This window comes from Lissotriton helveticus, chromosome 3_1, assembly GCF_964261635.1.
Source record: "Lissotriton helveticus chromosome 3_1, aLisHel1.1, whole genome shotgun sequence".
Taxonomy (NCBI): domain Eukaryota; kingdom Metazoa; phylum Chordata; class Amphibia; order Caudata; family Salamandridae; genus Lissotriton; species Lissotriton helveticus.
The window spans coordinates 670,804,254-670,831,972 of NC_136061.1; the positions used below are offsets into that span (position 1 = coordinate 670,804,254).

The 27,719-nt window shown below is 49.0% G+C and overlaps 2 protein-coding genes across 3 annotated transcripts in view; both read left to right on the forward strand.

The window, feature by feature from the left end:
* MFSD2A (MFSD2 lysolipid transporter A, lysophospholipid) overlaps positions 1-27,719 on the forward strand; it is an 87,672-nt gene that overhangs the window by 23,804 nt on the left and 36,149 nt on the right. For both annotated transcript variants that reach the window (XM_078680792.1, XM_078680794.1), the window contains 2 exons: positions 15,068-15,191; positions 16,941-17,019. In XM_078680792.1, coding sequence (XP_078536918.1) covers positions 15,068-15,191; positions 16,941-17,019 — 203 coding nt within the window. The remainder of the gene's footprint in view (positions 1-15,067; positions 15,192-16,940; positions 17,020-27,719) is intronic.
* LOC144822844 (uncharacterized) lies at positions 1,012-5,807 on the forward strand. The gene is made up of 2 exons (XM_078680795.1): positions 1,012-1,563; positions 5,060-5,807. The coding sequence occupies exons 1-2, from the start codon at positions 1,020-1,022 to the stop codon at positions 5,680-5,682; spliced, it is 1,167 nt and encodes a 388-aa protein (XP_078536921.1). The 5' UTR covers positions 1,012-1,019; the 3' UTR covers positions 5,683-5,807.

Below are 27,719 nucleotides of genomic sequence, written 5' to 3' on the forward strand. Positions count from 1 at the left end.
GGGGCGCGAAGGGTAGTGCGGGAATGGCTGAGGCAGCGCCGCGGGGCAAGGCGAAGGGTGGAGCAAAGCGGACCGGGCGGAAGGGGAGGAAGCAGCCCCTGGTGTTTATGGAGGTGGTGGGGGGCGGGGCGGGGGCGGCCCGCGAGGCAGGCTTGGTCTTGGGGGGGTCGGGGGGAGGAGGGGGTGAGTGGAGAAGTGCAGGCTGCCGTGCCGGGGGAGGGTGGGGGCGGGTGCCGGAGGTTCTGGGGGAGAGTGTGATCGGTGGGGGAGAGGGGGCGGGGGGCGGAGGGGGTCCGAGGCAGGGGGACTGCGGGGGGCGGCCGGATGGAGAGGGTGGGGGGGCGGCTTCACCACTATTGATTGAGGAGACTGACATGGAGGAGGAGGTGGGGGGAGGAGGGGGGGTGGACACAGAGCTGGACTGGGGCTCGTCTTCGACGGAGGAGGGGGGAGGCGAGGGGGGCCAGGGCGGTCCAGAGTTCGCAGGAGTGCGGGGGAGGGGCGGCGGGAGGGGTCGAGCGGAGTGGCGTGGCGGAGTGGGGGCGGTGGGGGAGGGGCGTGGGGGTGGCGGCGTGCCGGGGGGGAGGGGTGGGTCGGGCAGTGGCGGGGGAGTTAGTGGGGGGAAGGGGGGCGTGGTGGGGGGCGGAGTCGGGGAGGGGCGTGGGGTTGGCGGCGGGTCGGGCGGGAGGGGTAGGTCGGGTTGTGGAGGCGTAGGGGGAGACGACGAAGGGGCGGGGAGCAGCGGAGGGCAGTGGGCGGGTACGGGGAGGGGGGGGGAGCAGGGAGGCAGCTTGGGGGGGGGGGCATGGGGTCCGGGCCGCGGGGGGAGTGCGGGCCCGAGTTGGGGCTACGGGGGATGGGGTGGGTCGGGGGGCTGGGAAGGGGGTTGGGAAATGGGGGGCGGTGGGGTCCCGTCGCGGCGCGGGGGCCATTCGGCGGGTTGGGGGAGGGGTGGGGCGATGGGGTGGGGGAGGGGGCGGTGCTTGGGGGGGGGGGATGAGCATGGTTTTTACCCTGGCATGCTGGACTCCACCTTTTTTCCTTGGCAGGAGCTGTTTGCGAGGCGCTCGGGGGAGCAGCATGCGGCTCCCACCCACCGAGTGGATGGGCCAGCTCTGTTTGGTGCGGACGGCTGTGCTCCAGCGAGGGACCTTATTCATGACCATGGCGACAGGAGGCGCGGTGCGTCTCCGCCAGCCCCGCCCCTAAGGGTCCTTACGGCCGCCGGGGGTAGGGGAACGAGGATGGAGTTACATGTCTCTGATACGAATGCGAGTGCGGAGGATGGAAGGGCGAGTGTGGACCTGATGGAGTTGATGCGGGTGTGTCGGGAAAGAGCGGGTTTGAGCCGGCTGGAACCCCAAATGGGGGGCCGGAGTGGTGTGGTGCCGGCTATTGATGAGTCGGAGGAGGAAGGGGAGCTTCGGGAAGACGGGGGGGCTGGTAATGTTGTTGGAAGTGTATTGCAGGTGCCAGCAAGGCAGGAAGCGCCCAGAGTGACGGCCCCCTCAGATCCACTGGTTAGGCGGCGGGATCCAGCAAGGACGCCGACCTTGACGCCAGGTAAGACGAGTGATGGTGCGGGGGGTGCCAAGAGGCGTTGTGTGCAGGGTCGGGGGGCGAGGGGGAGGATGGGTGGCGGCTGGTGCGGGGTCGGTATGTGCAGGACGCGGGAGTTGGCACAGACGGCGCGCAGCCGGACGAGGGGGGATCCAGCGCGGGCGACGGGGCAGTGGCGGCGGGTGAAAAGGTGGCGGCGGGGGGAGGTAAGGAGAGTTGTGGGGTTCCGGTGCGGAAGTTGCCGTACATGGGGCTGACCAAGCCACTGGGTGCCCACCTTTCGGCGGCGACTAAGGAGAAGATTTGGAAGGGGGAATACATTGATATCCTGAAGCTGCTGCACAGGGAGTTGACGTCTAAGGAGGGGTCAAAGGAGGCAGAGCAGGAGCTGGCGCGGCGCCCGAAGGTGCCCTTGACGCTCGACAACTGGTCAGCGGCTTTCCTCATATACGCGAGCGTGTATTGCGAGAAGTTCCCAGATAGGTGCGTCGCGCTCTTTAAATACATGGATGTGGTGCGGAGGGCGCAGGTGACCTATGGCGGATATGCGTGGTCACACTACGATGAGGAGTTCCGGGCGCGCATGGCGGGGGACCCGGATGCGCAATGGGGGGAGCTGGATTCGGACCTTTATCAGCAGACGATGGGAGGGGCCAAGTTTGGCCGCACCATCTACACAGCAAGCGGTTTGCCGCTTGCTTCCCCTCCCTTTGCGGCTCGCCCCACCCGAGGGGGGGTGGGTCAGGGAGCTTCGAGCAGCCAGACCGCAGTCGGAGCCTGCTGGGACTTTAATAAGGGGGCCTGCGGGCGTGCGGCATGCCGTTTCCGGCACGAATGCTCGTCGTGTGGACGGAACCACCCAGTGCTGCGTTGTTGGGGGACCGGGGGCCCTCCGGGACAGCTGCCCGTGCAGGGAGGTGCTCTTGCCAGAGGGGGTCAGGGTGGGGGGAGGGGAGGGGGCAGAGGGGGGGGAGCCGGGGCTCTGGGCAAAGGCTCGTACGCCGGTTAGGATCGAGCGGATGGAGCCCTGGTTGGCGGCGTATCCGCGGGCGGAGGATGCTGCAGTGTTGCGTCGGGGTTTCCGGGATGGTTTTCGGCTGGGGTACGAGGGCCCTCGGATTGCTCGCTGGGCGGACAATCTGAAATCGGTGAACGCACACACGGGTGTGGTGAGGGAGAAATTGTTCAAGGAGGTCAGGGAGGGCCGGATGGCGGGCCCCTTCGCGGTGCCGCCGCTGCTGGGACTAATCATTTCACCCATCGGGGTGGTGCCCGAGAAGGAGGAGGGGCAGTTCAGACTGATACAGCACTTGTCCTGGCCGGAGGGGGAGTCGGTAAATGCCTACATTTCGGCGGAATTGGCGTCGGTGACTTACTCGTCGGTGGACGTGGCGCGGCGGCTTGTTGCGACGGCAGGGCGGGGCGCGCTGATGGCGAAATGCGACGTAAAGTCGGCCTTCCGGCTCCTTCCGGTGCACCCGGCGGATCACCAGTTGCTGGGGATCCAGTTCCAAGGTCTCATCTTTGTGGATAAGGCGCTGCCGATGGGGTGCTCCATTTCATGCGCGCTGTTGGAGCGTTTTAGCTCATTTCTGCAGTGGGTCTTTTCCAGGCGCACAGGCTCGGAGTCAGTGACGCACTATCTGGATGACTTTTTCCTGGTGGGGCGGCCCGGTGCGGAGGACTGTCAGCGGCTGCTGGATGGTTTGGCCGGGTTGATGGGGGAATTTGGGGTTCCCTTGGCGCCAGAGAAGACGTGCGGTCCCAGTACGGTGTTGTCCTTTCTCGGTATCGAGCTCGACTCGGTCGCCATGGAAGCACGCCTACCGGAGGATAAGAGGGCTGCAATGTTGGTTTTGGTGGATGGAGTGTTGTCTAGGAGGAAGGTGACAGTGCGGGAGGTGCAGGTGTTGTTGGGGCATTTGAATTTTGCTTGCCGCGTGGTACGGGCGGGCCGAACGTTTTGCCGACGGTTGGGTTTAGCGTTGTCCGGTTTGCCTTTGCCCCATCACCATGTGCGCCTTTCCGCGGGTATGAAGGAGGATCTGCGCATGTGGCGGGCGTTCCTGGAGAGGTTCAATGGGGTGCCAATGGCGCCGGCGGAGGACTGGGAGTGGGATGTCACCATGTACTCGGATGCGGCGGGCGTCGGCGGCTTCGGTCTGTATTGGGACGGAAGGTGGTGTGCGGAGCAGTGGCCGGCGCATTGGCAGGCAGGCGGGAGGAGCATCGCGTTCTTGGAGTTGTTCCCGTTGGTGGTGGCGGTTACCGTGTGGGCAGGGGCGTTGGCGCACAAGCGCGTGTTATTTCGAGTGGACAACATGGCTGTTGTGCAGGTGGTGAACAGGCAGTCGGCGCGGGACGCACAGGTGCTGAAGTTGATGAGGGTTTTTGTGCTGCGCTGCTTGGAGAATGACATACTGTTCCAGGCGCGCCACGTGCCGGGCGTGGACAATGACATTGCCGATGCTTTGTCTCGTTCACAGTGGGAGAGGTTCCATGGGCTAGCCACGACAGCGGAGGAAGCCAGGACACCGGTGCCGGAGGACATGTGGTCGGTGGGCGAGGCCGGGTCTTTCAGCTGGTGAAAGGGTCAGTTGCTGTGTCTACGTGGAAGGCTTACGAGCTGGCATGGGAGGAATTCCTGCGGTCAGGTGCGGTGAGGCAATGGGACGGGTGGCGGCGCGAGGATCAGGTGGTAAGGTTCATGCTGGCGCTCATGGATAAGGGTTTGTCGCGGGTGTCGATTGCGGGCAAATTGTCGGCGGTGGCATTCATGGGCAAGATGTGGTGGGGGCATTCCCCGTCGGCAGGTGAACTAGGAACCCGGCTGCTGGAAGGGTGGGCGAGAGAAAAGGGTGCGAAGGTGCGGCTGCGCCGTCCGATCACGGTGGATTTGCTGGAAGGGGTAATTGGTGCGCTGCCGCGGGTGTGCAGGGATGAAGGTGAGATGGTGCGGTTTTCTACCTTGATGTCCTGGCTTTTCTTCGGGGCCTTTCGTGTGTCGGAGTTGCTGGGCGCGAACGGGAGGCGGGGGGTGTTGTGGGGGGACGTGGAGGTGCGAGATCGGGAGGTGGCGGTGCGTTTGCGACGCTCGAAGACGGACCAGCGAGGGGTCGGGACCTGGGTGGTACTGGGGCCGGGCGGTCGGGAGGGGGTGTGCCCGGCGGAGTGGGGTAGAAGGTTGATGGCAGGCGGAGGCGAGTCGGAGAGGGAGGTTTTTGGACGTGGGGAGAGGGACGGTGTGACGGCGTCTCAGGCTTTGTGGGTTCTGCGGCGCGCCCTGCGGTACATGGGTGAGGACCCTATGGCGTTCGGGACGCACTCCTTCCGGATCGGGGCGGCGACGGAGGCAGCGCGGAGGGGTTGGGGCAAGGAAGAGATACAGAGGTTGGGGCGGTGGAGGTCGGATTGTTACCGGACGTATGTGCGGTTGCGGGAGGTTGAGGGGTTGTAGGAATAGCTGTGTTGCCCGATTCTGACATGTGTGTCTTTACAGGTGCTGTGGCGGGGCCGGCAGTGGCTGTTCTGAATGTATATATTGTGGGACATTCATTCATCAAGAGGGCAGAACAGGCGGAGTGGGACAGTCATCGGACACTCAATTTGGGATTGGACGTGGGGTTGTACCGTTGTCATTGGAGAGGGAAAGGGGGTAGGCGTTGGCACGAGTTGTTGCCTTTGTTGAACACGGTGGTGAGAGGGGGAGTGTGCCCAGATGTGGTGTTGATTCATCTGGGCGAGAATGATTTGGTGCAGTGCAAGGGGTTGGCGCTGCTCAAACAGATGAAGAGGGACCTGAGGGAAATTAAGAGGCAGTGGGCGGGCTGCCATATTATCTGGTCTGAGTTTGTTCCCAGGCGGGTGTGGAGAGGGGCGGAGCGCCCGGGGGCCATTGAAAGGGCCCGAAGGAAGATTAACCGGGAGATGCGGGTATTCTGTGCCAGGGAGGGGGTGGGGCGGATGGAGCACCCGGAGTTGCGGTATGGCGCAATTTACTTTTTCCGGGAGGATGGGGTTCACCTGTCCAGGTATGGCATGGAATTGTATATAATACAGATGAAGGAGGCGTTGGATGCGGCTTTGGGGGTGCTCAGGTATCCCAGGAGGCAGGAGTCCTAAAGGGGGGGTCGAAATTCGTATCGAATTTCGAGTGGCGCTTTCCTAAGGAGATAGGGTGGTTTTGCGGGAGGCCTGGGACTGTATGGTAGACGGGGGTGAGGTCATGGAGGTCACTGTGGCAGTCAGTAGAGGGGTAGGTTGTGAGCGGACGTGTGGTATGACAGTGCAATGTTGGGATTAAACTTTAGGGGTGGGGGTGCGGGGTTGTTAGGAAGTTGTTATTTAGTGAGCAGTAGTTTTGTTCGGCACAGGCCAGGCGGGAAATGTTTTAAGTGCACCTGATTCCAATAAAAAGCGGCCTTTTTCACACACAATTGGGGTCTGTGTCAATTCTTCCTCCCCCCCCCTCACCTACTGGTGTGCCCCAATGGGGATTTGGGGGGGTGGCCGACCAGCGGGAGGCTCGCCCCCCCGGGGAATTTTGGGGCACCAGGGGAGGGGGGGGGGGGGTTAGGAAGATGTCCCTCGGGTCTCGCCGTAGCTGGCGTTTTTGGGCTGGTTTGGGCTGGTTGGGGGGTTTTGGGCTGCATTTGGGCTGGTTAAGTATTTAACCGGCCATTTCGTGTCACTGCACGCGGTTTGGGTGCAGTGACACAGCAGCCAGGATCGTTAGTTTTTTGTGTCCCTCCCTCCCTCCCTTTATTTGGCTGTCCTTCTGGGTGGGGGTGGGGGGGGGGGTGTGGTCCTGGTATGAGGTGCTTTGTTGGGTGAGGGTGCACTGGTTTAGGGTCCAAGTTGTGTTGTCGCTGGAACAGGTGTGTTGCTGGAGGCGCTTTCCTAAGGAGATAGGGTGGTTTTGCGGGAGGCCTGGGACTGTATGGTAGACGGGGGTGAGGTCATGGAGGTCACTGTGGCAGTCAGTAGAGGGGTAGGTTGTGAGCGGACGTGTGGTATGACAGTGCAATGTTGGGATTAAACTTTAGGGGTGGGGGTGCGGGGTTGTTAGGAAGTTGTTATTTAGTGAGCAGTAGTTTTGTTCGGCACAGGCCAGGCGGGAAATGTTTTAAGTGCACCTGATTCCAATAAAAAGCGGCCTTTTCCACACACAATTGGGGTCTGTGTCAATTCTTCCTCCCCCCCCCTCACCTACTGGTGTGCCCCAAAAGGGCAGTGAAAGGGAGCGTGCGGAGTTGAACGTGTTACAGGCTTGTCAGAGCCCTGAGAGGCCTCAGTGTTGTAGGTACCACGAGGACCCGTGGGAATCTCCGTATTGGCGCTGTTACTAGTGCAGAAGCGTAAGGAACAAGCGTCGCAGCATCAGCAGGGGTCACATATTTCAAGGTCTCTGTGTTACGGGGAGTGTACGAGAACCCTCCCAGATCCCTTTATTACAGGAAATGTACAGAAATAAACAGTTGGGGTTTGCGACAGACTGGTAGTTGTGACACTGCCTTGTTGTGACACTCGTGGTTTTAGCCGGGGTTTCAGAAGAAAAAAGCTGTAACACGCTGCCAAATAATTTTTGGTTACTTTTCTGCACTTGCCAATGTTGTACACATTTTTAAGAACTCGATGACGTGGCGCTTTTATCTTAAGGCACTTAAAATCGTAACTTTTAAATCACGTGAGTATAGGAAATATCCTTTCTGAACGAAAAGTGAACGGGCACACAAAGCCACTATCTTGCCCGTGGTCAGACATTGCTCAAGCAGAAAAGAACTGCTCAATAACGCCCTCCCCACCCATCACCACTGCAATTTGTAGCTTCCGGAATGTTTGGTGTTGTGCACATGATTAGACGTTGCACGCACGAGCGTCTGCACACACGAAAGTAGTAATATGAACGAGGTCTCACATGCTCCCAGTTAGAATGCAGAGCCCACAGCTCAAGCTTTGGCATGCTTACTGCATATGGCATATCCTTATTTAATCGTCTATCAGGCATGCTTCCTGGCGGCATCACGGGGCTAGGGGCTGAATCACAGATCGGAAATGACGCACGTTTTACCTTCCCCTTATGATTCTCTATCTGTATCCTGGAAACTTCTAAACTCGGAAGGAGGGAAGGGGGTGGAAAGTGGAACGCTCCGAGAGCCTTTAGTGACCAGAGGGCGTTAGTGCATACTGTAGTATGGCCTGCTCCCTGTGGACACAGTATCCGGTCTATCTCCTCGAAGGACAGGATAGGATCCCATGGACACAGACGCTTAGATTGATCATTATTGCGCTCACCGAGTGAGCACTGGAGCCTGGAGCAGCTCATTGAAAGTGCAGCAGCTTGAACTGAGTCCTGGTCACTGAAAGCTTACAGTTGTATGCTCACATAGGGCACGCAAGCCTGACACCGTGTCCTGCTCACTCGGTGTTGAGTTCATTGAGGGTTCAAGAGTCTGGCTCAGTATTACTTACTAAAGGGTACATGAGCGTAGGGGTAGTGTTCTGAGGGCACAGAAACCAAGGCAATTGATTGTGCAAATTGAGTGATTGTAGGGCCACGGAAAACCTTGACACCTAGAACATACCCAATATCTCAACACCAAAACATGGTGTTTTCAAAACATCGCACTGCTGTGTCCTCATCCTCAATGTCTATCATGTACTGTACTTCATATGCACCATCAGTCCTCTTCAACACTCAGACTACTCAATTATCCTTTGCTCTTTCCACCAGTTACTTGTCTGGTTAACCTCCCAATCCATTAATTCCCTCTTAACTGGAATCTACCACAATGTATTGTCATGCATTCCATACCCAGCGTATTGCACGGTCTGACTCTGCACTGTTGGATTCATAAGGCTTCAATTCTAAGGACTTTATTTAAAATATATATATTTTTTTTAGCTTTCTGCAAGCACGTCAAGCATGTGAACACGCCAAGAAACCATAGTCACATGGGAGTGAATATACAATCGTATCCATGGAATTGCAGTGGTCAGGAAACAAGCATATGATCTATGATAACATGATCCATCACCCATTACAGGGGTTGTGTGAGTTGGGGCAGTTCCCCTCTGTCTTCCATTTCTATACCATACTACCTTAAACCGAGGACCAATACTTTGGTGAACTTCCATTATTCATTAATGTTAGGGCACTAACACAGTGTGTGTGTGTGTGTGTGTGTATGAACTATCCTCTCTCCGCCCCCCAGCGGAGACAATTGGAGGAGTCCGCTCTGCCAAAGCTATGCAAGCGGGCCTTGTCATAAGTCCTGTGGCAGATTTTATATGGGATCAGCCTAAGTCTGGACTTAATCATGACTTCCTACGGGTGCATTAAGGGTGCCTCCCAGTCTGTATCAAGTTCTCCCCCCTCATTTTCTCAGCGTATCCTTAGTTTTGGCGGGTGATCTGCGCATCCCATTTCATCCACCACTCCACCCCCTTATAGGCTTCTTTGGTTTTCTAAGTTGTCGATCACAGCTTTGTTACCCCTTTTCCACCACAGAGGTAATGTAAGTATGAGTGAGTTTGGCATTGGGTCCTTTCTAAGGCATAGGCCAGGTGGCTAGGCATGTTTCCTCAGTCATTAACTATTAGGTTAGCCGGCCAATAATATGCTTTCATGTCTGTAAGGGTGATGGCCCCATTATATCGAATCTTCTATAATGTAAGCAGTGCCACTCTCAGGTGTCCCCATTTCAGACCAAGGGTCGGACTTCCCATGCTATCTTTACAAAAATTTACCATAGAATCTTATAGTATGTGTTTTGTAGCATGTATAAATGTTTCAGTAGTTTTATCATCTTGTACATTGCGGCTCTACCCAGTAGAGTTTTCCATCTTTCTACATCTCCGTGGAACTCTGTCAGGACCCTGCGAATATTGCGTTCTAACCTATCTTCCTAGTTAGCGGAACCCCTCACTGTCTATGTGCAATCGTCCCGGGATGGTGTGCGCATTAAAGCGCCCTCCTGTCGGATATAGGCTAGATTTATCCCACTTGATCCTATAACCTGCATTCGCCCCATATTGTTAGAATATGTGAAAGTTCATAGTGTTGTGCGTGGGTTGGTCTGTGTTGGTGACATAATGTAAAATGTTATAGGCATATAGGGAGATCCGTTCGTCCCCCAGCGCGTCCTCTCTAAGGACTTATTGACTTAGTTATAATTCAGATTTTCCTTATTGGCTCTTTAATTTATTTGCTTGTTTGTAAACTTGTTTATGCACGATAAAGGTAAGCAGTTCAAACTCAGTGCGCTCCCCAGATGCCCTCAGGCGAGTCAGACACTGTAATGAATTTGGGAGTGTGCTCCTATCCCTCCCGGCATAACTTCAAATGCACGAGAGAGGTAAGAAGAAAACTATATATACAATATATTGTTTTCTTCGTTCCTCTCGTGGATTTGATTTAAGTATATATATACAACCACCATAAAATATATACACCTCCAAATCTCGCTCGTTGAGGAAGGAGCATGCTCTACACCAGGAGCAGATATAACTGTTTATTATTTCATGGTAGAAACAAGGCAATGGGTTTAGATTCATTGGACTCTTGATGATTGTATAATCAAGACTCCAAGGAGTCGAAACGTATCTCCTTGTCTTGACCATCAATTAATAACTGCATATGTGCCTACTCCTGGTGTGGCCCATACTCAGTCGATGAACGACATTCTTTGGTTATGTAAGCAGGAATCGGACCCTTGAAACGAGGCCTCCGCCGCAGAAGCTGAACATCTGGTCAGTTTTATTTCACTGGAAAATATATATTTTGATGGTGGTTGTACTTTAATCCAGTAGTATGTTTATTTATTTATAGATGAATTATCATATTACAAGATAAGACTATTATACCGATGAATCATAGAGTAATGAAGCACAGACACTCCCCTGGGAACTGTCTCTAAGGAAAGCTTGTACTGTGACATTTGAGGATACATGGTTGATGTTATATGACCGATCAAACCCAACCAAGCTTGCTGTTTTTCTATTTCACTTCAGATGCTTGCGCTTGGTATCTAGAAGACAGTATATAGCAAACGTTATTGATGGTTCAAGCAACCATGTGGTAACATGAACTTTTTCTTATATGGTGATGATATGGTTTTGAATTTCTACATCATTAGAAATATGTTCCATTGTTTTTTTTTCCTTGGCACAACCATTTATTCTATTGTCAAGAATTCTTTGTTGTACTATCAAGATGGCTTTATGTGGCATAGCTTTACAGTAATATTTCTTGCTGTTTTTCAAATAGAAGTTGGAATCGTCGTCTCCGTGAGGAAGAGCATTACATGTTCGAAATGTATTGAGGAGTTAATTATAAACACATCTGATGTCAGTGAATTTGAACTACGTATCTTTTAAGTTCAGATACATTTTTATTGGCCTTTAACAACTTTATTGTACATAAACACATTTGAAAACAACAAATTAAAGAGCACAATGAAAGAAAAAATGAATCACAACTTTAATACCGAGTCTTTTCACAACAAGAATTGAAGCCCTTTGAAGGCAACAGGGCAGTGCCAACCCTCACAACAACCTTGGGGGATGGGCTGGGTTTAAGTATATGAACATTCTAAATGGACACATTCAGGACACAAAATGTGCGGCAGGTGGCATGCTACTATTGGGAAAAAGGTAGCATTGCATAGAACACAGGTATCATGGTGTGTGCTACAAGCAAGAGTTTTTACAGAATCAATCTATCACAATTTTTAAATCCGCTGTTGTGCAATCTGTAATGGAAAAACCCACTGCCGACCTTTCTGCCCCCTATGTCACCCCATATCTCTTCTCTCATTCCTCTCTAAGATACCGGAACACTTAATTTTCAACCAACTCACTGCATATCTTTCTTCTAATAACCTTCTCAACCTCTTCTAGTTCGAATTCCATGCCCTCCCTGCACTGGAAGCGGCGCTCTCGCATTCACCACAGTACCCAACCATCTGCCCTCCCTGTTCTGGATCTGTTTGCAGCACTCCACGCTGTAAATCAACCCACATCGCTGGCCCCCCTTATCATCCATTGACTTGAAGCAAACAGCCTCCCATTGCAACCACATTGATTCCCTAGCAGGCCATGCGTTTGAGACCCTCAATGGTCAGATGAGTCATTTTGCGAACCTTTGGCACACATGGACACATTCAGTTATTCACCTAATATCTATTTAATGGCTCGTTCTCAGTAGAGTTTAACTATAGGTGCCTCTCAGAGATCAGTTCTGTTTTTATCTCTTTGTTTCACCTTAATAGGGGAATCCTCTATTTTGGTTTCTCCTACCAGTTGTACATTGATGACAAACAAATGTTCTCTTTTAACACTGTCTATCCCCAGTCAAACATCTCAAACAGAAGGTAACTCAAGCAACCACATACCAGTTTTTCCCTAGTTAGGCCTCTACAGTGAATCATTGGCACCGCGATAAAGGGGCCCATGTTGGGGCACACCCTTGGCCACTTAGGGTTTTACAATCAAACACACAAAAGTTGATGGGAGGAATGCTTGTGGTATCCCACCTGTCAGTTCAGTTTGGGCAGTTCCAGTTAGGAGCAAGGTCAGTACTGATTAGCCTAATGTGTGCCTCTAGCTAGAGTGGCTTAGTGGGTGAAAAGCGATGGGTTGGAATGGTACTCAGAAAGATTGTCAACGATGTAAGCATTTCTCCCATTTCTTTTTGTGTTTGAAGCATCCTTTGCCTCCACAACCAGGGGAGCTTAAACCCACGTAAAGGTCATAAGGAAAATAGGTCCACCTCTTCCATTCCACACTACTAAGGTACTAATTCACTCACTAGTGCTTAGGGATTCAGATTATGGTAACAGCTTGTCGAAGGGCCTCCTTCATTATTTCTTTTCCTCACTAGACCATGTATTTAAATGTGCAACAGACCTTATTCAAACTGCCCAACCCCTACCACTCACTTTGAGCATGATGATGGGCATCTCTCAGCCAAAAACAGCTGTTCTCGATTGTTTTTAAAGAAGCCTATGACCTTGCAAAGACTACCCTTCCAACATTCTGACCTACACACTCCCCAAGATTTACCATCCACCAACTTGAACCTGTTGCTCCCCATCAATGGCATGGACGATCTACTCCTATCCGTGCCTGGCCCATGATCTCTGAGTTCAAAGACTGCCTGGAGAGTCCTCTCATGTGATCAGAGAGTAATGAATAAACAGGGATTCATGTGTTATACGCCTTGTTAATGGGCCTGTTGTAAAACTAAGTTATTACCTGTTATCTCTTTGTACAGTGCTGCAAGCATGCACTTGTGTTCCTTTGCCTCACTTTATCTACATATCGTGCTATCACCCTTCTCCCGTGAACGGTGCATTTGCAATAGATATATATCACGCTACTTGTGTCAAATAAATACATATTCACAGGCTCCCCCTTAATCTTATTCCTTCTCTCATCCTTCTCCATAGTTGTGGAGAGTTGGAGGGGGTGCTAGAAGGATGTGGCTTTGGGCTAAAGACAAAGTGCCTGGTTGCCTGCTTTGTTGTATTACCTGGATTGTGCCTTCAAGATGGCTATTGCTCTGCTGCGGATACCTATAGGTTCAGAACTAATATGAAAGGTGCCATATATAGGAAGAGTTTGAAAGCTCCGTTTTCATTTTCAGCGTATCTTACGTCACTGGTCAAAGGTGGGCTCTGGAGGGAGCAAGAGATTTCAGTTCATGAAGGAGAAAGTACGTTTGACTAGCCCATAAGGGTAGAGATCTCTTCCTTTAGCTGTCCGAAAACGAATTTCTAAACTGAACAGGTCACCCCATCTACCTGCGCATGCTAGGGTTTCCAGGACTTGAATCTTCGCATTAGCAAGCAAGGCCTGAAGCCAAGTCTAATATTTAGGATATCCAAAGAGCGTACATGACTAGATGTCATTCATTTCCTATAGTTGGTGGTTCCCCTGAAATTCTGGCATGGCATCTGATGGACCAACGTTGGACAACATTAAATCGTATCAATGCCCACCTGACCATCGCCGCAAAGCTTGTTCTTTACCCCTATCCAGAGCCGACCCGTAGCCTGGCACACCAAAACATTTGCCTCAAGTGTTAGGAGTTAAGGGGTGGCACAGGCTTGCATGACCGGATACCCCAGCATTGCCATCGGGCTGGGATGAAACCCCTGGCAATTACCACTTTAAAAAGCTGCAAATAACATGATTTATTTACTTTTATGTTCAAAGCGTTCATTCTCAATGTGCTAACTAAGGTACCTTATCTGTCGTTTTATTTTGAGGGATTTTTTAAATCTCATTTATCCCTTTACATGTGAAAGGGCTACATGTGATTTACAGTAGGAGAAACTGACGTCTAAATGTTTTTATCACATTTCCATTTACGATAATATGTAATTAATTTAGTTTTATATAGTTCTCAAAGCAGTTAAAAGGCTTTAGAACACTGATTGAAAACCTACCATAATGATGAAATTAATAAACCATGCCTCATGAGTGTTTTTAATGTGTCCATACCAACATCTTGATGAGTTGGCCATATATACTACTGGAGTTCATTGTTTCTTAAATGGCTGTATGACACTATGTTGACGTTGATATTAGATCCATACTATAAAATAATACATCCTGTCAATTTGTCAAGATAAATATATCATTGTAACTTCCACCTGTACTTACTTTGCGATATACTGCTCAGGTAGATATAGTGGGTGTGATAATTACTGCCATGCATTATAGCGGCGGTTTACCATTTAAAGCAACCTTTTTAATATGTGTTTCCTTATTGCATGGCAGGTATACAAATCTATTATTTCTTGTTGTGTCAAAGATCAGAGTGAGAAGTCAATTTGTAATGAGTACACACTTTGAAATGCTGATGACCTGCATATATATATATTTTTTAAATAAAAATAGATATGTCCTTGGTTTGATTTCCTAATTATCACTTCAGTAAAATTCTTTCCATTTGCACTTAAAGTATGGTCAACTCTTTAATGTACAAGCTAAGACGCTCAACAAAACTTAGAAAGTATGGGATACCTATGCCGCAGAACATGTGTACAGAAGGGTCCGTATGGGGCAAGGCTGGTGATTTGAATGTGGTTCTCAGGCCTACCTAGGTGCTGGTGAGGTGGTTTATACCTGGGCTAATGTCGGGGTGCAGCTATTATCCTGTCTACTGAGCTATAGTGTACCCTGCCTAGTACATTATTGCAAATACTTTTAGTTAAGGGTCTTGTACATGGTACATAAATTGATGACTGGCTCGTGTGCATCTGCACACTGACCGTGAGGTATGACTGGGTGTATTTGGGCATTTTCTCCTAGGGCAGCAAAAGCTCCTGGGCCGGTCCCGGACGGCTCTAAACAGCCTGTGTACTTTTAATGGGTATGGTGTTAAATAGTTAGAACACAATACTTAACTCCTCGTTCCAGAAGTGCAGCTACATCTAGATGAAAAACATCCCATCAGAATACTCATCCTCTCCTCTTATGTTCTCTTGCTTTTCCTCAGGATCATCTTCTCCACGCCGTTTGCCATCGTCTCCTACTTCCTGATCTGGTTTGTGCCGGACGTGTCTAGTGGCCTGGTGGTGTGGTACTTGGTCTTCTACTGTCTCTTCCAGTCACTGGTGACGGTGAGTCAACACACTTTTAATGGATCAGGGCTTGGGTGGTGGGAATCAGGTAAGGTCTAGCCCTTCTGGGTGGGGCCTGTCTTGTTCCTCTCCAGTCTACAAGTACAGCCCAGCTAAGTGCAGTTTCGCTCAATCCAGGGCACATCTCAGTAGTGATGAAACGCCCCTTTGTTTTGCAAAGCTGCTTGATTGATCCCACGTTGCGCAGGACACCTTTAGCGATTGCTTTTTAGCCAAAATCCCTTTGCATGCTGGAATCTGTAATCCCAATATAGGACTGGAACACTGAAACAACCCGACACAGATCATGGTTGTCCAATGGGAATCACAAATGCAACCTCCATTGATTCTCTTGCAGACACTCGATTGTCTAAGCAGTCATCTTGCGCTGCTTTGCCACGCAAGGGAGCAGAGTTTGGGGCAATTTGGTGTACCCCTTCTCACCTGCAGAAACCAGTGGGGAACAGATGGCCAATCACAGCATTGTACTTTACCTGATCTCAGGGTCGTCATATAAAGGTCACTGAATGCTGTAACCTCCTTGTTACTGCTCAGCCAGCTGTTCGTGTGCCTTTGTAAACCTTATGTTAGTTCATTATATTTAAACTTGTGGAATTATGAGCAATATCATATTCATTGTATTCAGAGATTTTGATGTTCCGTCTTGCAAATTCACTGGGCTCAAGAGTCAGGTGATGTTCCATCCTGTGATGTTGCTAGGAGCTCGGAGTGGGTGACGGTATTTCTTTTGATAGCACCAGTGCTTAGACGCACTCTACTGTTGGCTACAAGTCCTGGATAACCTAAGGAGTCCTAGATGATGTGGAACCATAGGGTGTATGTGATGCTGCAACCCAGCTTGAAGTACCACTTTAAATACCAGCATTCCAGGCTCTCCGCATGCTTGTGCTCAGCAAATCACAGACAAGCTATTGTAGTCCACCGTCTGTAGGCCAATTACAATGAAGCACAGCCTTCTGAGGTTTGCCCAGTTTATTCATGAAAGCCCCACACTGGCGTTCCTCCACGCACGATACCTGCCCCCATTGACACTTATTCCATTCGAACAACACAACATGCGATGCTTAATGGAAGAAGGTTATCACTGCTGGCATCATTAACACCCTGTACCCAATAGGAATGTTCATTGATGCTGCGGGAGTTGTGTATTTTATTGCCATGATCTCCAAGCAGCAGCTGCAACAAAATCTATATTCACTTTGCAGTATTAATAAACCTCCCTGTAAGGTGACCTCTCAGGCCAAGGTTGGTTACTGCTGGCAACTGGAGGTCGCTCCTGACAACCAGTGATCACTGTAGGGTAATGATGGTTATTACTAGCAACTAATGCTCACGCCTCCGACCTAGTGATCACTACCAGCAGCTAATGGTCACTGATGGGAGTTAACGGTCACTGCAGGAAAATGGCTTCCACAGAGAAATACAGAAATCATTTATGAAGCCATTCCAAACGTACACAGAGAGCTAAATAGGATGTTCAGCCTCCACCAGGGGTATATGGGTGTACTCTCAGAGGACACCTAGCCTTCCCTTTAGGTACCGATGTATTATCACGGGATAGCAAACCTTAGTAGTACACGGGTGCCATTTGACAGGATGCAAAGCCTTTTTTTTGAGATACCCCCCACCGCCTTCCCCAGGTAGTTATGATAAAAAAGTGTGTGTGCATGCGTGTGCACGTCATGGCTGATGTACATCTCTATAATGGCCTCTCTCTTTCTCTTGCAGTGTTTCCATGTCCCCTACTCTGCACTGACGATGTTCATCAGCACCGAACAGAGCGAGCGGGATTCCGCCACCGCCTACCGTAAGTGAGCTTGAGTGTGACTGACTATGATCTTATATAATCATGCACTTTTTCTATAGTGCAGACATGTTACTCTAGGGTCACCGCAGGGCGGTTTCGGACAGTAAAGAGCACACAAACGTAAGAGTTTAAGAGCAGAGCCCTTACAGAAGTTGCCCGGCCTGGGAGTAAAGCGCGCCCAGTTCATGATCTTTGCTTCCGTTGTGTCTGGGTATGTGTTGACAATCTGTTGAAAGAGCACTGCTATCTGCATACGATATTGATTTTTGTGGTCTGATAGGCGAGTTCAGTGGATTGTGAAACTGTTTTCATAGGAACTTCTCCAATCAGCAAAGATCAAGTGAGGATAACTGCCCTTGCTCGCTACAACACGGAAAGTGCAAAGCGTGCTTGAAGTATCCTCTGCTGGAAAAGTGGGAGCACAGTAGCACCCTCGGGATCCTTGGCCTATGTTGTTACACCAAGTATATGTTTGCTAAGGCTGATCAATATAATTACTCAGATGGGACAGCCAATCCTAGTTTCTGTTGAAGAAACTGGAGTATTGGGAAAGATTTAGGGCAAAACAGGATAGCAAGATGTCCCAAATATTTACAAATTTGGACTTTTCATTTCTTCGCAATGGGTTTACTTTACTAAGATTAACAAGTGACAGATAACCAACAGCACTCCCTTTTGGTATAAGTTTAACCTCGGGAGCACGGGTCACCGGACCTTTTGAATAGCTCCTAGAGTTCCCCTCTTTTGATAAGATATTCAACAGCCCCACCTCTCCTTTGCCTACTTATTGTGACCTGTCCTTTTTTTCCTAAACCACTCTGGACACTGTCTCATGAAAGTGGCCAATTGCACCAAAAGGATGAAGATTTAGAGAACATAATACAAAGCTCGAATTGAAGATTTGTTGGGCATCCCACAGAACACCAGGGTCCCACCGGTCTGTGCACTTAGTCACTTCCTTGTAACAAGTTTAAGTAACCTAGCCATTCACCTGGAAAGGAAGAAAGCTTCTGTCACTCTCTCTCTCACTCCTTTCACCTTCATAAAAGATCTAAGATTGTCTTGGTTACATTTTGTGCTAGAATGTGCACGTCTGTGTAATTTTGCCAGCCCTCCCATACTGCACATCTGTGAGCTTAGAGCCATTATAACATAGACGAGCCCAGTCATCAGAATTCGATTTGCTTCCAAAATAATGAGCTCAGACTTTTTTAGGAAATGGAAGCTCAGGGACGTAGTTTATTTTCCTAGGATTATAAACTCGATCAAATGGTTAGACCAAGACTCTGTCTCGGAGCTCCTGGTTCCAAAGTCTGGAACTTGGCCACTAAATGAAGCTTGGAGGCCAGCCTATAGGGGGCTTCACTTTTCTATTTCTCAACAGTTGGCTCACCCTTAACTTGTAGGTTGAAAAAAATGGAGTATCCGGAACAAGTCTTGAGGTAGTGAAAGGAAAGACCTACCTAAAGTTGAGGCGTCACCCCTTCTCCCCCTCTCACCCAACCCTCCATTTTGGGTTCCGGGAAAAGACACACCTAAACTTTGTTGGCATAAAGTGAGAGGAATGCATGCCTAGGATTTATGAAATTATATACATGGCTTTTAGGCAGATCTAGACATTGAAACACAGTATTTTCCAGAAAGATGTGTTCTGCTTATTAATAAAATGCCCTTTCTTGATGCTTGACGAAAACCTCAGATTTATGTGGGTTGATCTAGGCATTTCTTTACCCTCACCCGAGGTGAAAGCTGTTTTCAGTGATTTTTTCTGCACAGGCTGTTTTGGCCTAAAACCCGAGGTTGGATGATAGTGTTTCACAGCTTTGTTCTTTTCACGTAAGGGATCTTCCTCGGTCTGTTGCATTGTACTGTGCTTGTAGGATTGTTTGAGATTACCAAATCTTGGGTTTCTAGTGAAGTGCAGTGTAGGGAAGAATGAAAAGTGATGAACTGAATGCTTGACTTTATCCCATCCACTGTTAATAACCCTGGACCCACACTGCCATGAAAGACTGGTCCAACTATATCCAATTCAGTATTGACCACACCCAAATAGAACCAGCCCTGGCTGAATTGCTAGTGCATGCTCTTTATACAGGAAGACCAGCAACCACAGACTTGTTGGGCGTCATCAGAGTGGTGGATCCAAGGGCGCAGTGACCTATCGGATTGCACATCCATATATACCTATCACACTTATGCTGCCTCGCTGAAAATAACAAAAACGTTTTTGGATGTAATACTTAAATGAAACACACCCTATGCTAAGTTACTCTGGACTGCATTCTATTTTTCCCCTCACTGCCACTACAGTCTGTGGCCAACTCCGTGCTTAATTTGAGCCAGTGGTTTCCGGTGTTTGGCACCAGCACTTCATTATCAACATCGGCACTTATGACAGTCTGCCGCATGATGGCGCTGTTCGAACAATTTTGAGATGAGCAGAGCAACAGTTGTTTAATCATTCAATAGACATTAAAATGACTAATACCTGCCTAGCATGCCAATCTAACAGCTTTGGAGGCCTGCAGTAGTCTGAACTGTAGGAGTGTGATGGTTAGTAGTTGGGTTGCTATAGTTAATGTCAGCACGGCCGGGGCAATGGATGATACCAGCTGCAGTGGCCTCCTGATGAGTGGCCTGGCACTTATATTTTTACAAATTAAACACTGGGCCAACTATATGCCAATATATTTACGCCCACCACAAAGGGAACAGTCCAACCCAAACTGCTGTGCGAAGTCCCCTCTGCAGAGTAGCGCAAGTCTAATGTTTGATCAGAGCAATATGTAACTAAGATTTAGGTTAAAACCATGGACCGTCATAGAAAGTGTTCACTCATGACACAATGTATACATTACATACTGAAGAAAGTGCTCTGTTCCCCGGAGATACAGAATGTTGATACTGTGTAAAGTATTTAGGCTCTGTCAACCCTTGTTGTTTGTCCCTGGGCTTGTAGGGGTCTTATGCTGTTGCTCATAGCCAGGTATTCGACATTTTTTCTACCATTTCATAGCCCTTTTTGTGGGCAAGTCTCTGAAGCGGTGCCCATTTGTAGCTTCGTATGTTGTGAAGTAGATAAGAATATGAATTTCACCTTCTAGAAGATCCATGTTGCATTGCTTGCATAGCTCTGCGGTACAAGTATCCACATACTCCATATCTTCCCCAGCCTGTAACACTTGTAACTCTTCGTGTTCAGAGAGCAACACAATTGTAACTTGTGGCTGCTGCAACTTTAGGCTTTAGGAGTAGGCGGAGCTGGCAAATTGCCAGCAAGCCCATAAGAGTGATGGGGCTTTTTATTTAGGGTTCAGCGCAAGTACTGGTGACTTAGCGGTTTAATTGTGTCTCTTGCTAACCTCCTATGTAAGAAGCCTGGTCGGGCTGTAGTAAGGGGCAGTGTTCACTGGTGCCCTAGGGGCTGATGTGGTAGAACCGTGGCTGTATGTTCCTTTGCCCTCTGTGGGACTGTTGTGAGTAGCTAGTAGGTGTCCTGATCCTGTGGGGGGCTATCTAGAGAGGAGGATATGCACTGGACCTCTGGTGGGTGGGGATGTTGTGATCCGTGGACATACCTTAGGCTTGTGGACGGCTATTGTGTAAGCACTGTATTTATTTATTCATTCTCTCTCCATACTTTTATTCATTTTAGCCCTGCATTTCACTCCCAAGTCTGCCCACTCATCAAGATTAATTTAAATTTTTTTGGACTCTATGATAATCTGTTTTCAGTCACTAATTCCCATTTTTATATTTCTGGCTTGTGGTTGTTTCAGCCTGTTTATTTTCTCTATTCTAGTTAATTGTACATTGTGCCCCGAAGCTGAACCTCTGGCACTTTACAAATGATTAACGGCATAAACAATAAACTGCAACGTGGTTCTCTCTGTTATGTATTTGGCGTGAAGGCAGATGGTCGCCCACCTTCCTTCCATTTTGCCTTTGTGAGGACCTCAAGGCTAGCGGCCATCTTGATTTGAGGAATTAAAAAAAACAAAAAAACGCTCTATTCTGCAAAAGTACTGACAGCCAATGAGAATAGAATGTGGTGTGTGTCGAATGTTACCCATGAATGGCACCTCTGCCTTCACTCCTTGCAGATCAGAGCTTGATCAGGTGTTGCCTGAGATGTTGGTCTGGTTGCCATCACCCCTGCGGAGATCGAGGTGGCTCCAGGCCTCTGGGGTGCACCCTTGCAACAGAGGGTTATGGTGTTCGATTGGTGAACATTGTGAGCGGGAGTGATCCCTTCTGGGCATCCTAGATGGTATTCTTTTACCCAGGAGGGATATGCTAGAATGAACACCTCCTGTTCACATTGAATGTTAAAGGTCATTTGCCAGAAATACCACCGTGTTTCTCCTTTTGTTGAGAGTGATCCGATCTATGTAAAAAAATGTTTTGTGACTCCAGCACTATAGAGCTTAGATGCCCAATGACTGTTCCTCATCGGATGAATTGGTGGGTGTCTCTGTTGCTGGTCTTCTTTTTGTGCAAAATTTTGAGACTAGAAAGAAGCCACTGGGTGTCCTATATACCCTTTCATAGTAGACCTAATTCCAATTTGCCTTCCGCCTACCAGATATTGTCATGGTTATGCCCATCTGAAAACATTTTGAAAGTTCTTGAACTCTTCAATTGTGCCGAAGGGGCAAACATAATTTTATTTCCAGAATACCCATGGTGAATATTGCAGCGGCCCTGGCCATTATGTCTGGTCGACCATAATAAAAATGGGCCGCTATGTTATGCGTTTGTGGTAATCTTGGCTGTTTCCAATATGATCAACAACAGCAATCTTTGGAATTAAATGATCAATTTGGCGCTTTGAGATGGCTGATTATCACAATGGCCCATATATATATATATATATATACACGCTTTTTGGGGATGAGATTTCCCAGAAGGGTTAGGCTCTATCCTGAATTTATTACTAGCCACTCCTCCATAAGACAGGGCTGTGACCTTTTCATTTGACTGTTCACACTATGTGAGTGATAAGTCTAAGGAAGAGGGGTAAGATTTGTTCTGAAGCTGGTGGGTTAGAAAGTAGCCTTGACATTTTATGCAGATGAAATGGTGCTTTGGGGGAGAACCTGTGGCTTTGAAATGAAGCTTTAATTTGTTTTGTGGTGGTTTCTTGGCTCAACCAAGTTGAGGTTGACCAGGATACTAGTTTGTGATAAGTACCTGCAGCCAAGAGGCGTTCTGTCATAGATGTGGTAAGGGACTTCGCTAGATTCAACAACACTCATTGAAGCTAATCAGTCTTGGCCTTTACAAAACCTTACATGGCCAAAGTTTTGATGACTGCGATGTATGGTTCTGGGGCAGGAGACTGGTTTTGGGCCTGTGTCAGTGCGTCATATGAGGTTATCAGATTAGAACTGTCCTTTAGGTCTTCGTGGAGTGGTGCCTTGGCCAGACTTTTAAACTGTAATCATGTGTAGCTTGGGTGGCATTTGATAGCTTATTTTGTTTTATGTTAATGATATTTAATAAGCTATGTACCAGCTGTACTATTTTGGAACTTGAAATCTTGGGCCCGAGTGCATTTCATGGCAAGACCCTTTCTAGTTGTCTGTTTAAAGCTTAGGTGTGTTCATGTATTGATAGAACACTTATGGTGATATATATATATATATATATATATATATATATATATATATATATATATATATATATATTTTTTATAGTGCAATCCTACTTTTTCAGCGCCTGTTGATTTCTGGATGTTGAATTGGTATTACTGGAGGGATAAGTTATTTCCCAAAGCATGGCGCTAGCTGCAGTTGAGACATAAATCATACTCGCCGTTTTCTATAAGCTGCGTTTTGTCCCCACATTTCCTATTTCTAATAACCACTGGTTGTCCTTTAAGGATGCTTGGCATGTGATAGTTGAGGCATTAACTAACCTGAAGGAACATCTTGAAGATTTTAAGTTCCCCCCTATGTGCTTTAGAGAAGTGCTCTGCAATAGTAGAAGGTACCTAGAGAAGTTCATTTTTTACTTATTACTCATTTTTTAATTATTGAGGAAGATTTTAATTTTTTTGTCCTTAATTATACTATGATTTTTCATGTATTCGTTTTTAGGTCTCGCCTGTCGATGCGCATGCGCATCGAGCAAGCGAGACTATAGGGGCTCATCGACTCTTTATCTAACTTGCAAGGAATCGTGGCGATTCCTTGCAGTGCCCGTGACTTTTAAGCTCAATGCGCATGTGCATTGAGCTTAAAAGCGCGTGCACAGCCGCCCGCATTCCTCCGACACCTTTGAAGTGAAGCTTAGCTTCACTTCAAAGGCCCGGCTTCTTCACACCCACATGCCGCTCTGCCCCGCTCCGCCCCCTCCCCTGAGTCATCCTGCCTGCCCAGACTTCTCCTCCCCCCTACTTACATCCCGCTTTCACTTGTTTTTTTGACTCGACGTTCCCCCCGCCCCCTCCCGCCACGCAATGCCGAGAGCTTGTTGACAATGAAAACAGTTTTAGTGATAGTCCCGTGGCATTGTCGTGTGTAATCTGACACTGAACTTTACCGGACCAGAAAGTATGCTTGTCTTTCATTGCAGCTTTGCTTTTTCTGACTGCCTCGGCAAGCTCCCATCCTATCGTGGCTCCTATCTTTCTAACATGATTTGGCCATGCCAATCTGCCTCATTTGTTTGTAATAGGAAGGAGGGGTTTGGTGTATATACTGTGATATATAACGAAGGCATTTCTATTCCCGGCCGTACTTTTTTTTCTACTCCCCCCTAATTATTCACGGCCGCGTTGCCCAGAGCTGCCACTTCTCTTTTTTTGTGCACACCTTTTTTCTTTTTTTTTTTTCTTCTTTTTGCTTGCATTTTTTATCACCTCTCTCTTTCCACTCACCATCTACCTCCCTCCGCGATCTTTCTCGCTCTCTCCCTCCCTGTCTCACCCCCTCTCCTTCTCCACCGAGTCCTCCCCTGCCCCCCCCTGCCCTCCCCACTGCCTCTTTTCACGCCGCTCTCTCTTCTCTTTCTCCCCTCCGTTATGTCACAGGTTGTTACCCGCGGAGTGAGACCGGCCGGGTGAGACCCGGTTGAATCAGCGTCTCTCGCCTGTCAGCCTCTCACCCCATCCCTCCCACCCCTCCGGTCCCTTCCCAGCTTCTCCCCGTCTCTCCCTTTCATCGTCCCCGCAGCATCTTCCCCATGGACCCCACACTTCCGGTCCGATTCCGCTCCACATCTACCTTTCCTCCCCTTCCTGCCCCCCTATTCCCTTTCAGTATTTCTCTTTTCATCCCCTCTCTTGCGTTCCCTCGTGCCGCCCTTCCACCCCCTCTCTCTCTCCCCACCTCTCCAATTATGCTTCTGCCACTGTTCTCCCTTCCTGTCTCTTCTTCTCTCCCTTCGCTTCTTCCCAGTCTTTCCCACCCTCTTTCCCTCCAGCTCCCATTTTACCATTATCTTTCTTCCTATCTTCCCCTCTCGCTCTCTTTCACTGCCCTTCCACTCTCTCTCATTTTCCTCTCTTACCATCTCTCTCTTCTCCGTTCCCGTGGACTCTTTATTTTTCCCCCCTCTTTATTCACTTTCCTTTTCCCATCCACCCCTGCTCTCTGCCACTCCTCTCTCCCATGCCACCAGCCTTGTGGAGTGCTGGTACGCTCCCATTCAATGTAATATTACACCTCTACTGAGAAATTAAGGTACTCTCCCTCATGAGTTCTAGAGTCGCAGGCACTGAGTACCGGACAGTACCTGTCCACTCATGTCACTATGCTCAACCGGAAGCTATATGGAAATGCACGTGCGTGTGTTCTTTCACATATGAAGCAGAGCTTTGGTGACTGTAGCGCCTCGCCTTCTTCTCGGTATCAACTTTAAAATGGGTGCAATATTGTGATTTCGTTATTTTGTGTTTAATGGCTGAAACAGAAATGTCGAAAACGGCAATGGATTAATGTGTACTACAGCGCACTTCGCCAACATAGTGGCATATATATTTTTTCGGTTTACACATTGTCATGTCCGTTGACAAGAATTTGACCGAAATTACAAAAACATACAGAGGGATTTGCATGCAGACCGCTTTCAAATTAACTCTTTCAACAGAGTGTTTATGATTTTCTACACATTTTTTTTAGCGTGAACTTGACCCGAATGCACTGGAGCAGTGTACAGGAGCACCAGTTACATTACACAAGGGCACACATTCATGTGTTTTTTTTGTTAAGTATCGAGACTTTAAGTGATTTGCCCAGAATCACAGGATGTTGAGCTGCGGAGAATCGAGCCTATCTCACCACTTCTAAAATCAGCACCGCTGGCCGTAAGCCCACATTTTCTGGCCATTTTCTACAAACTTTTTTTTGGGCCAGTGCACTATATCGAAATATTCCATTTCAGCAGACTTTGCACTTATCCTCCCATAGTAATCAAAAACGTAAATAAGTGTGATTAAAAACTCACTTCTACACTTTATATCAATGGTTTCCAGCCACCATAAATGATTGTCAATAAATGGCCGACATTGAGAATACAAAGATATTGTGTCTGGTGAACAAAGGGACTTTTTTGCCCCGTTTTTTCTAGGTGCCCTCACTCTATCTATCTATCTATCTATCTATCTATCTATCTATCTATCTCCCTCACTCTATCTCTCTATCGCCCTCACTCTATCTATCTATCGCCCTCACTCACCCTCACTCACTCTCACTCACTCTCACTCACTCACTCTCACTCACTCTCACTCACTCTCACTCACTCTCACTCACTCTCACTCACTCTCACTCACTCTCACTCACTCTCACTCACTCTCACTCACTCTCACTCACTCTCACTCACTCTCACTCACTCTCACTCACTCTCACTCACTCTCACTCACTCTCACTCACTCTCACTCACTCTCACTCACTCTCACTCACTCTCACTCACTCTCACTCACTCTCACTCACCCTCAACCCCTCACCCTCACTCACTCTCACTCACTCACTCTCACTCACTCTCACTCACCCTCAACCCCTCACCCTCACTCACCCTCAACCCCTCACCCTCACTCACCCTCAACCCCTCACCCTCACTCACCCTCAACCCCTCACTCACCCACCCTCAACCCCTCACTCACCCTCACTCACCCTCAACCCCTCACCCTCACACAGTGCAATAGGTCTCGGAGCATTTGAGTTAGAGCTTTTAGAAATGTTTATGGCTTTTTTTTTAAAATTCTTTAGCATTGGCTACAGGAAACAAAAATGCTAAAGATTTACAAAAAAACCCATAAACAATTCTAAAAGCACTAACTCTAATGCTGCGAGACCTATTGCATTTCCAATGCTTGTTGATTTGGTATGTATGAAATGTGTGTGTGTATACTGCTTGTTTCTATGACTTAAATCGATGTGCAGTATTTTTAATTAAAGTTTGTCATCAGTGAAATTTCCTTTGGCGCCCGGTTTGAGCGTCTGTACTGCACCTCAGTTACAAGGATGCCTCACGTGAGAGTCCTCGTGCCAGCTGGACCACCATCCAAGTGTGTGCCAGTCTGAGGCCGGGAGGAAGCGGTCTCTGCTGATGGGGTGGGTGCCTGGCTCGCATTGCACAAGTGAGCGGCGCAGCATCCTTCCAAGGGGGCGTCGTCTGTGCAGCTGCAGCGGTGGTGCAAGAGCGCTCTGTCGCAGTCTGCTCCCTGCTCCCTGATCACAGAACTTCTCGCTGTCTCGTTTCTCGCCTTCGCTGCATCTGCACGGCCTCTTGGCCATCACTGCTGACATAAACCAGGACAACTTTGCTTCGCTTCTTCCTTCATCTCCCCCTCCCGGGGCACCCTTTCTCCCGAGCGTGACTTTGTTTCTAAATGCAGGTTTATCCCAGCTCTTCTTATCTTGGTGCATTCTGTTCTCTAATTCTTGCTAGTCTCATTCTGCAACATTATAATGTTTTTTACAAGTTTCTCTTAGCGCAGCACATGCCAGCTCGGTACAGCGAGCCTCTCCCAGAGCTCTGCACGTCCCGGTTCTGCCCGTGAATCTCTCATGGGTGACGGAGCGCCTCGGCTCGGTGTGACACCCTTCCTGAACACTCTGCTGCGATGTGTATCCGACTCCCTGCGCTGTCCCTTAGCCTCTGTATGGCTCGGAGTTGGGAGCCTCTCACGTGCCAGATAATCTCAGCTCTGTTAAGAGCCCCTCCATGTCCCAGGAAACCCCTGATCAGTTAGTGTGCATCTTGCAGCCTCCAGTGGATCCCAGTTCTGTGACACCACTTGAAGGCCACAGTTCTGTCCACGAGCCTCTTGCAAGACTCAGAAAAAAAACATTTCTTTGTGAGCTTCTGTCCGGTCGGGGAACTTCCCAGCTCTGTCCAAAAGCCTCTTGTAGGTCTCAAATCCCAGCTCTGCCCCTCAGACGCTCACTCTCGTAAAGTCCCAGCTCTGTTAATAAGTCTCCTGCAGGCCTTCCATGAGGCTCTCCCAGGTGCCAGACACCCCTTTGCAGTTCACCAGCCTGTTACCGAACCAGTGCCCGCCCTTACGCTAAACCAAGGCCCAGCAATAGTCCGACCCCAAGTCTAATTCTAGCCGTACAACTAACCCTAGCCCTGTGGCCTCCCCTTTGGGCTAATGCTGAGCCTAGGCCGGAACCTAAGCCTAAAGCAAACCTGTGTTTGAAGTTTTAACGATTTCAGTTTAAAAAAAAAGACTTGCCATAAGTCTAACA